Here is a 12,759-nt window from a genome sequence, read left to right as displayed (position 1 = left end):
TTTTGCAAAATTTTATTTCTATAGAAAATTTTTGCAAAATTTTATTTCTATAGAAAATTTTTGCAAAAAATTTTTTTTATAGAAAATTTTTGCAAAATTTTGTATCTATAGAAAATTTTTGCAAAATTTTATTTCTACAGAAAATGTTTGCAAAATTTTATTTCTATGGAAAATTTTTGCAAAATTTTATTTCTATGGAAAATTTTTGCAAAATTTTATTTCTATGGAAAATTTTTGCAAATTTTTATCTCTATAAAAAAATTTTTCAAAATTTTATTTTTAAAGACAATTTTTGCAAAATTAATTGCTATAGAAAATGTTTGCAAATTTTTATTTCTATACAAAATTTTTGGAATAAGTTATTTCTATAGAAAATTTTTGCAAAATTTTATTTCTATAGAAAATTTTTGCAAAATTTTATTTCTATAGAACATTTTTGCAAACATTTTTTTTTGATAGAAAATTTTTGCAAAATTTTGTTTCTATAGAAAATTTTTGCAAAATTTTATTTCTACATAAAATTTTTGCAAAATTTTATTTCTATAGAAAATTTTTGCAAAATTTTGTTTCTATAGAAAATTTTTGCAAAATTTTATTTCTACAGAAAATGTTTTGCAAAATTTTATTTCTATAGAAAATTTTTGCAAAATTTTATTTCTATAGAAAATTTTTGCAAAATTTTATTTCTATAGAAAATGTTTGCAAAATTTTATTTCTATAGAAAATTTTTGCAAAATTTTATTTCTATAGAAAATGTTTGCAAAATTTTTTTTCTATAGAAAATTTTTGCAAAAAATTTTTTTTGATAGAAAATTTTTGCAAAATTTTGTATCTATAGAAAATTTTTTCAAAATTTTATTTCTACAGAAAATTTTTGCAAAATTTTATTTCTACAGAAAATTTTTGCAAAATTTTATTTCTATAGAAAATTGTTGCAAAATTTTATTTATCTAGAAAATTTTTGCAAATTTTTTTTTTATAGAAACTTTTTGCAAAATTTTATTTCTATAGAAAATTTTTGCAAAATTTTATTTCTATGGAAAATTTTTGGAAAATTTTTTTTAAAGACAATTTTTGCAAAATTTTATTTCTATAGAAAATTTTTGCAAAATTTTATTTTGATAGAAAATTTTTGCAAAATTTTATTTCTTTTATAAAAAGTACAGAATACCTACAACTCAATAAGGATATCTTATGAATGGCCAGACTTTAAATTTAAAAATTTTCTACTTACACATTTGTGCCCGACATGCTGGTCCCAGTTTCTCAATGTCCGACAAACGTATGTTATAACTGCATAATGGCACACATTGAGGCAATAGCCCAGATCCTTGGCAGCATGTGAACATATCGTAGTTGGGCTCATCGGCATCTTCAATTTCAGTGGGCCTGGTGCGTGTGATAAGACGTGGTGAGGGTTCACTCTTGCCATATGCATTTACGGATACCACATAAAATTCATAGTAGACTTCAGGTTCTAGGCCCTCCAATATAAGTGGTGGACTTTGCTAAAAACACCGACACAGACACACACGAAGGAAGAACGGAAACAAAAAGAAAATGAGAAGAAAAAATGCAACAAGATTAGATGGCAGTTTTAACATGATACGAGCAACAACCCCTTAGGGGGGAGTTGGAGCACTAAGAGCTAGTTTTCCAAGTAACTACAGATATATGAGTAACTGAATAAGGAAGCATGTTGCGGTTATAAATTTCCTTGATACATGGACAACGAACGATTGAAACCAACAACAGCCAAAGCATTAGAACTAGCAGATATTTCACTCTAAATTGATATTATAAATAAAGTTAAATCCAAAGAAGTTTCTTTTTTCTGTTTTGTTAGCCACTTCTAGCCATAGATGATCAATATTTCTTAAAGTAAAAAAAAAAAATAAAATACAACCATCCATGTGAAGAGAAACCACAAAAAATTTCTATTAAAAAAAATTGGCCATAAGGACAAACGAAGATACCATAGAGTCTATAAATTGCAAATGGTAAATATTAAAAAATTCAGGATACAGATGGATTAAAGGAATTTTTGTAGTTGATCACATATTGATAGGTTAGTCCAAAATATAAAAAAAAAAAAAAAAAAAACATTTTAAAAAATAAAAAGTTTAATCTTGTCTAAGGGGATTGTTGCAAGTGCTTACTGTTGCCTAGGGAATTGCAATATGGAGTGATTTTAAAAACTAAAAAATATCAAATATAAAGGGTGGAAAATTCAGCTAGCCCGAATCTTATATATCCTCCTCGTTGGATTGTGTAAAAAGTTACACTAAAGTTCTGCTGTCATCCACAATCGAATTACTGGAGTTGTGGCAACAGTTGCCGATGGCAAAGTATCTTAAAACTTCCTAACATCCCAGCAAACAAAAAAATGATACAATTTTCTATAGAAATAAAATTTTGACAAAATTTTCTATAGAAATAAAATATTGACAAAATTTTCTATAGAAATAAAATTTTGACAAAATTTTCTATAGAAATAAAATTTTGACAAAATTTTCTATAGAAATAAAATTTTGACAAAATTTTCTAAGAAAAATTTTCCATAGAAATAAAATTTGGACAAAATTTTCTATAGAAATAAAATTTTGACAAAATTTTCTATAGAAATAAAATTCTGACAAAATTATTTATAGAAATAAAATTTTGGCAAAATGTTCTATAGAAATAAAATTTTGGCAAAATTTTCTATAGAAATAAAATTTTGGCAAAATTTTCTATAGAAATAAAATATTGACAAAATTTTCTATAGAAATAAAATTTTGGCGAAATTTTCTATAGAAATAGAATTTTGACAAAATTTTCTATAGAAGTAATTTTTTGACAAAATTTTCTATAGAAATAAAATGGTGACAAAATTTTCTATAGAAATAAAATTTTGACAAAATTTCCTATAGAAATAAAATTTTGACAAAATTTCCTATAGAAATAAAATTTTGACAAAGTTTTCTATAGACATAAAATTTTGACAAAATTTTTTATAGAAATAAAATTTGGACAAAATTTTCTATAGAAATAAAATTTTGGTAAATTTTTCTATAGAAATAAAATTTTGGCAAAATTTTCTATAGAAATAAAATTTTGATAAAATTTTCTATAGAAGTAATTTTTTGACAAAATTTTCTATAGAAATAAAATGGTGACAAAATTTTCTATAGAAATAAAATTTTCTATAGAAGTAAACTTTTGACAAAATTTTCTATAGAAATAAAATATTGACAAAATTTTCTATAGAAATAAAATTTTGACAAAATTTTCTATAGAAATAAAATGGTGACAAAATTTTCTAAAGAAATAAAATTTTGACAAAATTTCCTATAGAAATAAAATTTTGACAAAATCTCCTATAGAAATAAAATTTTGACAAAAGTATCTACAGAAATAAAATTTTGACAAAATTTTCTATAGAAATAAAATTTTGGCAAAATTTTCTATAGAAATAAAATATTGACAAATTTTCTATAGAAATAAAATTTTGGCGAAATTTTCTATAGAAATAGAATTTTGACAAAATTCTCTATAGAAATAAAATTTTGACAAAATTTTCTTTAGAAATAAAATTTTGACAAAATTTTCTATAGGAATAAATAGTTGCAAAAATTTTCTATAGAAATAAAATTTGGCAAAAATTTACTAGAGAAATAAAATTCAGACAAAGATTTCTATAGAAATAAAACTTTGACAAAGTTTTCCATTAAAATAAAATTTTCTTAAGAAATAAAATTTTGACAAAATTTTCTTAAGAAATAAACTTTTGAGAAAATGTTCTATAGAAATACAATTTTAACAAAATTTTCTATAGAAATAACATGTTGGCAAAATTTTTTATGAATATAAATTTTTAACAAATAAAATTTTGCAAAAATTTTCTATAGAAATAAAATCTTCACAAAATTTTCTATATTTTGAAAAAATTTGTTATAGAATTAAAATTTTGACAAAATTTTTTTAAGGATATAAAACATCGACAAAATTTTCCATAGGGATACAATTTTTACAAGATTTTCTATAGAAATAAAATTTTGACAAAATTTTCTATAGAAATTAAATTTTTCCAAAATTTACTAGAGAAATAAAAATCTGACAAAGATTTCTATAGAAATAAAATTTTGACAAAGTTTTCCATTAAAATAAAATTTTGACAAAATTTTCCAAAGAGATAAAATGTTGACAAAATTTTCTATATGTTAGAAATAAAATTTTGACAAAATCTGCTACAGAAATAAAATTTATAAAAAGATTCTATAGAAATATAATGGGTTAAAATCACAAAGGTAGCCCAGGGAGAGCTGGAGAATGAGATCGGTTGCATCTCACCCCGAAATGTCGTCAGCAACATGATATTGAATGAAAAAGACTGCGATGTTGTAAGCACAAATGTGGAATACCTTCTTCACAAAAAGGAAGACTTCGAAGTCATACGAAAGCGGTTCCGAGATGGAAAATATACCCCGTTTTGGGGGCAGGGTGGGTTTTTAGGCAATATCGTCGCTACTCTCGGTACCATAAAGTATTTTTCCATCCGCATTCACATACGTAAGATTTGTCAAAATTTTATTTCTATAGAAAATTTTGTCAAAATTTCGTTTCTACAGAAAATTTTGTCCAAATTTTATTTCTGATCTCAGCTTAAAGCCATGCATTGACTAAACTACAAGTGTAGCTTAACCAACAGAGGAAAACCATGCTAGTCAAATTTATTTGGGCAAAGCCCTATAGACTGCAAGATGGTTGGATGTACAACTGTTTCGGAATTACCACATTCCTCATCAGCATCCTCTACTTGCAGCAAAACTATCAACCAATTATCAGAATAAATTCGGGTAATTCACTTAACACAAAGTGAACTATACTTGAACCTTCCGAAAACGGGTTTTGATAGTCGGCTACTACCTAAACAAATTTGGGTTGAGTGAATTGCCCGAATTTATTCTGATAATTGGTTGATAGTTTTGCTGCAAGTAGAGGATGCTGATGAGGAATGTGGTAATTCCGAAACAGCTGTACATCCAACCATCTTGCAGTCTATAGGGCTTTGCCCAAATAAATTTGACTAGCATAGTTTTCCTCTGTTGGTTAAGCTACACTTGTAGTTTAGTCAATGCATGGCTTTAAGCTGAGATCAAAAACAACAATAACGATTGAAGAGAAGCCAACAATAACAAACAAAACGAAATTTTATTTCTATAGAAAATTTTGTCAACATTTTAAATCGTTTTTGTTTTTTATTCTTGGTTTGTACTTCTTTGTTGTTTTGATCTCAGCTTTAAAACCATTGCGTTGACTAAACTACAAGAGTAGCTTAACCAACAGAGGAAAACTATGCTAGTCAAATTTATTTGGGCAAAGCCCTATAGACTGCAAGATGGTTGGATGGACGCACTTTTCGGAACTACAACATTTCTCAACCGCATCCTCTACTTGCAGCAAAACTATCAACCAATTATCAGAATAAAACCACACTCGAAGCTTCCGATAGTCGGCTTTTGCCGAAATAAATCTTTGTACAAATATTTCTTTGTTCCTTTGCCAATTTCAAATCATCGATTTGAGTGTAGTTGGCTGGGCTTATTTTGAGCGTGATTGCTCTTATTTCATTTATTTCTATAAAAAAATTCTAAAAATTGTACTTCTATGGATTTTTTTTTTTATTTATTTCTATAGAAAATTTTCTCAAAATTTTATTTCCACAGAAAATGTTGTCAAAAATTTATTTCTATAGAAAATTTTGTTAAAATGTTATTTCCATCGAAAATGTGTCAGAATATTATTTCTACGAATTTTTTTTCAACATTTTATTTCTATGGATTTTTTCAAAATTTTATTTCTATAGAATTTTGTTTTTCAAAATTTTATTTCTATGAAATTTTTTGTTTTTCAAAATTTTATTTATAGAAAATTTTTATTTATAGAAAATTTTGTTAAAATTTTATTTCTGTAGAAAATTTTGTCAAAATTTTATTTATTTCTATAGAAAATTTACTCAAAATTTTATTTTTATAATCTTTATTTTTCAAAATTTTATTTTTATAGAAAATTTTATCAAGATTTTTTATAGAAAAAAAATTGCTAAAAATTTTCTTTCTTTAGAAATTTTTGTCAAAATTTTATTTCTATAGAAAATTTTGTCAAAATTTTATTTCTATAGAAAATTTTTTCATAATTTTATTTTATAGAAAATTTTGTCAAATTTTTTGCTATAGAATATTTTGTAATTTTTATACCCTGCGCCACACTGTGGAACAATACCCTGTTTGTAACACCCAGAAGGAGACGAGATAGACACATGGTGTCTTTGGCAATAATGCTCAGGGTGGGTCCCTGAGTCGATATAACCATATCCGTCTGTCCGTCCGTCTGTCTGTGAACACATTTTTGTGATCAAAGTCTAGGTCGCAATTTAAGTCCAATCGCCTTCAAATTTGGCACATGTTCCTAATTTGGGTCAGAATAGAACCCTATTGATTTTGGAAGAAATCGGTTCAGACTTAGATATAGCTCCCATATATATCTTTCGCCCGATATGCACTAATATGGACCCAGCAGCCAGAGTTTTATATCGAGTTGCTTGAAATTTTGTACAAACATAACACTTAGTCGTATAGTCAAGTGTGCAAAATTTGATTGAAATCGGTTCAGATTTAGATATAGCTGCCATATATATCTTTAGCCCGATATGGACTTATATGGCCCCAGAAGCCAGATTTTTGGTCCAATGTGATTCAAATTTTGTACAAGGAGTACAATTCGTAGTATAGTCATGTGTGCCAAATTTGATTGAGATCGGTTCAGATTTAGATATAGCTCCCATATATATCTTTCGCCCGATATGGACTAATATGGTCCTAAAAGCCAGAGTTTTGGCCCAATTCGGTTGAAATTTTGCACAGGGAGTAGATTTAGCATTGTAGCTATGCGTGCCAAATTTGGTTGAAATCGATTCAGATTTAGATATAGCTCCCATATATATCTTTCGCCCGATATGCACTTATATGGACCCAGAAGCCAGAGTTTTATGCCGATTAGCTTGAAATTTTGCACAAGGAGTACAATTGGTAGTATAGTCATGTGTGCCAAATTTGATTGAAATCGGCTCAGATTTAGATATAGCTTCCATATATATTTTTCGCCCGATATGGACTTATATGGCCCCAGAAGCCAGAGTTTTGGCCCAATTTGGTTGAAATTTTGCACTAGGAGTACAATTAGTAATATAGACATGTGTGCCAAATTTGATTGAAATCGGCTCAGATTTAGATATAGCTCCCATATATATGTTTTTCTGATTTCGACAAAAATGGCCAAAATACAAACATTTTCCTTATTAAATCGCCACTGCTTAGTAGAAAAGTTGTAAAAATGACTCTAATTTTCCTAAACTTCTAATACATATATATCAAGCGATAAATCATAAATAAACTTTTGTGAAGTTTCCTTACAATTGCTTCAGATTTAAATGTTTCCCATATTAGTGCATTAGCCAACTTAAATTTTGAGTCTATAGATTTTGTAAAAGTCTAAAAAATTCTGTCCAAATCGAGTGATATTTAAATGTATGTATGTGGGACAAACCTTTATATATAGCCCCCAACACATTTGACGGATGTGATATGGTATCGAAAATTTAGATCTACAAAGTGGTGCAGGGTATAATATAGTCGGCCCCGCCCGACTTTAGACTTTCCTTACTTGTGTTTTTACTAACATTGTGTTCCACCCTAGTGCATTAGCCGGCTTAAATTTTGATTCTATAGATTTTGTAGAAGTCTATCAAATTCTGTCCAGATCGAGTGATATTTAAATGTATGTATTTGGGACAAACCTTTATATATAGCCCCAGAAACATTTGACGGAAGTGATATGGTATCGAAAATTTAGATCTACAAAGTGGTGCAGGGTATAATATAGTCGGCCCCGCCCGACTTTAGACTTTAATTACTTGTTTTTTTATAGAAACCAAATTTTCGAAAAATGTTCTTTCTTTAGAAAATTTTGTCAAAATTTCATTTCTACAGAAAATTTTGACAAAATTTTCTAAAGAAAGAAAATTTTTAGAAAATTTGGTTTCTATAAAAAAAAATACAAAATATTCTATTGAAAAACAAGTATATACGGCCGTAAGTTCGGCCAGGCCGAATCTTATGTACGCACCACCATGGATTGCGTAGAAACTTCTACGAAAAACTGTCATCCACAATCGAATTACTTGGGTTGTGGTATCTTAAAACTTCTTATTCCTGCATGGTTGTTGGATACCATATACTAACATCACGTACCAAATTTCAACCGAATGGGAAGAATTTTGCTCTTCCAAGGGGCTCTGGAGGTCAAATCTGGGGATCGGTTTATATGGGGCCTATATATAATTATGGACCGATATCGACCAATTTTTGCATGGGAGTTTGAGGCCATATATTAACACCACGTACCAAATTTCAACTGAATCAGATGAATTTTGGTCTTCCAAGAGGTTCCGGAGGTCAAATCTGGTGATCGGTTTATATGGCGGCTATATATAATTATGAACCGATGTGGACCAATTTTTGCATGGTTGTTAGAGACCATATACTAACATCACGTACCAAATTTCAGCCGGATCGGATGAAATTTGCTTCTCTTAGAGGCCTCGCAAGCCAAATCGGGGGATCGGTTTATACGGGGGCTATATATAATTATAGACCGATGTGGACCAATTTTTGCATGGTTGTTCGAGACCATATACCAACACCATGTACCAAATTTCAGCCGGATCGGATGAAATTTGCTTCTCTTAGAGGCCTCGCAAGCCAAATCGGGGATCGGTTTATATGGGGGCTATATATAATTATGGACCGATGTGGACCAATTTTTGCATGGTTGTTAGAGACCATATACTAACACCATGTACCAAATTTCAGCCGGATCGGATGAAATTTGCTTCTCTTAGGGGCCTCGCAAGCCAAATCGGGGGATCGGTTTATATGGGGGCTATATATAATTATGGACCGATGTGGACCAATTTTTGCATGGTTGTTAGAGACCATATACTAACACCATGTACCAAATTTCAGCCGGATCGGATGAAATTTGCTTCTCTTAGAGGCCTCGCAAGCCAAATTTCATAGAAAAAATTTTGAAAACAAATTATTGCCATAGGAAATATAGAATTCTATAAAAAATTTTCTCAAAATTTTATTTCTATATAAAATTTATATTTATAAATTACATCTTAGTTGGAGTGGAAATTACCTTACCTTACCCTTTTTATACCCACCACCATAGAATGGTGACGGGGGTATAATAGGTTTGTCATTCCGTTTGCAACACATCGAAATATCGATTTCCGACTATATAAAGTAGATAAAGTATATATATATATATATATATATATATATATATATATATATATATATATATATATATATATATATATATATATATATATATATATATATATATATATATATATATATATATATATATATATATATATATATATATATATATATATCATAGTTTTTATCCAATTTGCCTGAAATTTGAAATCTAGAGGTATTTTATGACCATAGAGAGGTGTGCCAAAAATGGTGAGTATCGGTCCATATTTTGGTATAGCCCCCATATAGATCGTTTTCCCGATTTTACTTCTTGGGCTTATAGAAACCGCAGTTTTTATTCAATTTACCTGAAATTAGAAATCTAGAGGTATTGTAGGACCACAAATACGTGTGCCAAAAATTGTGAGTATCGGTCCATGTTTTGGTATGGTCCCCATATAAAACGACCTCCCGATTTGGGGTCTTGGGCTTATAGAAACCGTAGTTTATATCCAATTTGTCTGAAATTGAAAATCTAAAGGTATTTTAGGACCATAAAGAGGTGTGCTGAAAATGGTGAGTATCGGTCCATATTTTCGTATAGCCCCCATATAGACCGATTTCCCGATTTTACTTCTTGGGCTTCTATAATCCGAAGTTTTTATCCTATTTGCCTGAAATTGGAAATCTAGAGGTATTTTCGGGACATAAAGAGATGTGCCGAAAACGGTGAGTATCGATCCATATTTTAGTATAGCCCCCATAAGAACGATCTCCCGATTTAACTCCTTGGGCTTCTAGAAACCGTAGTTTTTATCTGATTTGCCTGAAATTGTAAATATTCTGGTATTTTAGGCTCACAAAAACGTGTATCGGATTAAGTTTTTATCGGTCCATTTGGTAATGCCTCCATATAGACCGACTTCACTTCTTGAGGGTGTAGAAGGCGCGCTGATCGTGAAAATTGCTTGAAACTCAATGTAAAATTTCCAGATTTTACTTCTCGGGTGAAAATCTACATATTTAAGATTTCAAATCAAGACGTTATTTTATAATTTTCTTGCACACTTACAAGAGATGTTAATGATTCCTCTAAAACTCAAACAAAAATGGTTCTTATAAATTCAGAATCTGATATAGTCCTCATAGGTGAAATCTTTAAATTTATCTTCGGGAAGTGTCCTCAAGTCCTCAAGCCCTCCTGAAATTTCAAAGGAAACCCTAATATGTGGTTCATGGTGGTGGGTATTTAAGATTCGGCCCGGCCGAACTTAGTGCTGTATATACTTGTTATTATTACTTCTGCTTACCTTTTCTACAGTATTGTAGTCATCACCAACTCCCAAACGTCTGAACTTTACATGGAAAGTGCTGATAGTGTCAGCCAATCGCTTTGGTTTATTCCAATCCAATATCAGAAATGTATCCTTTTTGGCAATGGTACGCAATTTGGAAGGTGGATCAGCTAGGACTCCATAACCTTGGAACAAGCAACTGCTGTACTCGGACATAAAACGTAAGCATCTAAAATGGGACAATAATACACTGCTCCATCAAAAAATGGGCTACAAAATATCCAAAAAATAAACACTCACTTGAATAAATTAAAATCTAATGTTGAAACTTTTCCCGAACACAAAGGGAAACAGGCATTGGGTATGCCACGAGATCGACAGCAGGGTGTGTGATCTATGCTATTGGCCAGACAACTGAAGGTAATATTCGACCAGGGGGCACAGACCATGAAATCGGGTAAGGTGGCCAAATCGGTTTTCTGGGGATCGCACATTTTATCCAAACACATGCGATGTGTCATACCTTTGGCCTCACAACATCCTCGTATGTCGGGCAGATTTGGTATTTCGGTTTTCTGCTGAGAGCCAGACTCCTCCTCGGTGGAGAGAGCACTCTTGTGCGTATAGATGCGTAAACGTTCACTGGGCAAACTGGACCCATGATCATTTTCCGCTGTCACTACAATGCCATACATTCTTTGGGGCTTTAGATTTGTAATCCGTAGCGTGGTATCATTTCCATTTACACTCTGCACAATGACAGCTTCATCGCTTCGAGGCAACAGTCCTTTCGATTTAGCCTCATCATTGGTGGCTGCTGTTGTTGAATAATCATCGTCCTCATCGAACGAATGCAATTCTGTTAGATTGACTTTATACTGCTTGACCATGTTGCCCAGTTTTTCGGGGGGTGACCAACTAACGGTGACCTCGGTCTCGCTAACCTCACTGACGGCCACCTCTTGCGGTGAACTGGGTATTTGCTGGACACCCTGCAATATACATTGCAGGCCACTGAGCGTGTGATGGACACAGGAGACTCGCGTACGCAGCATATCCGTAAATGGGGTATACTCGCCGCGACACATGTCTTGACACAAATCGGGTATTTGCTTTTCTACACAACATGGCACATGGTTACGGCCATCCGCCATGCAGCGCACGATTTGTGGGAAATCCTTTTCGCATGCCTCCGGCTCAATGCCTGTGGTGCCGTCTAAAATGTTGTGTACATTGCAAAAGCCCATGCAGCTTTGGCTGACGTTGTCACGTTCACAGCATTCGGTAAAGTCATGCGTCACCTGGGGTGGTACAGAGCCGGTCCTCCAGAAGGAGCGATTATCGGTGGCATCCAATGGGGGAGGCACTAGAAATACATCACTTGTCTCACCGGCCAGGGTGCCAGCATCCCGATTGTTGCTGGCCGAAGAACTACTGCTGCCGCTTCTGCTGTTGCCTCTATCCAATGTTTTGTACATTGTCCTAACTGATGATGATGATGATGGTGATAGCATTGGGGGTAAAGTAAAAGAGAGCAAGGAAACAATTGTACAGCAGGATAAGTTTCATGTCACTAACATCAGCAAATCGGAAATGATTAATTTCAAATCTTTCAACAGATACATGCTAAATGTCCAAATACCACAAAAAAAACTGAAATAAGGTAGTGGGCACCAGCACCTGGTAAATTAACTTACAGATCAAAATTTTCTGAATTTTTCGTGGGTGAAAACCGTAAGAGTCTAATGATGTTTCTATTAAATTGGAATTATTTAAACTAAACTTAATTTATCAAAAAAAAAAAAGTAATTAATTTTAAAGTATAAATTTCTTTTCAGTTTTTATTTCGATTTTAATATTTATAATTTGAATTCATTTTACAAAAAAGTGTTTAATTTTTTAATTATTTTCCAATTTTAATTTTCATTTCGGTTTTAATTTATTAATTAATTTTTAAAAAATTTAAAAAAATTGGATTTTTTTAATTAATTCATAATTTTGGCTTTATTTCGAGTTTTGTTTTAATTTTACTTATTACTTTATATTATTTTATTTATTTTCAATTACAATTTTAATTGATATTAAAAAAAATTAATATTTTAATTCATTTTTCATTTCAATTTTAATTTCGATTTTAATTTTAATTTTTATAA

At 30.7% G+C, this 12,759-nt stretch overlaps 1 protein-coding gene across 2 annotated transcripts in view; it reads right to left on the bottom strand.

Moving 5' to 3' along the window:
• The window catches only part of LOC142237163 (Ig-like and fibronectin type-III domain-containing protein 2), a 521,807-nt gene that overhangs the window by 112,068 nt on the left and 396,980 nt on the right, over positions 1-12,759 (bottom strand). For both annotated transcript variants that reach the window (XM_075308520.1, XM_075308521.1), the window contains exons 8-10: positions 10,907-12,092; positions 10,622-10,835; positions 1,235-1,508 (exon numbers count right to left, since the gene is read on the bottom strand). In XM_075308520.1, coding sequence (XP_075164635.1) covers positions 1,235-1,508; positions 10,622-10,835; positions 10,907-12,092 — 1,674 coding nt within the window. The remainder of the gene's footprint in view (positions 1-1,234; positions 1,509-10,621; positions 10,836-10,906; positions 12,093-12,759) is intronic.

Source organism: Haematobia irritans, chromosome 4, assembly GCF_050003625.1.
Source record: "Haematobia irritans isolate KBUSLIRL chromosome 4, ASM5000362v1, whole genome shotgun sequence".
In the NCBI taxonomy this organism is placed as follows: domain Eukaryota; kingdom Metazoa; phylum Arthropoda; class Insecta; order Diptera; family Muscidae; genus Haematobia; species Haematobia irritans.
The sequence above is the reverse complement of the archived record's forward strand: the minus strand, read 5'-3'. Positions and strand labels throughout refer to the sequence as shown.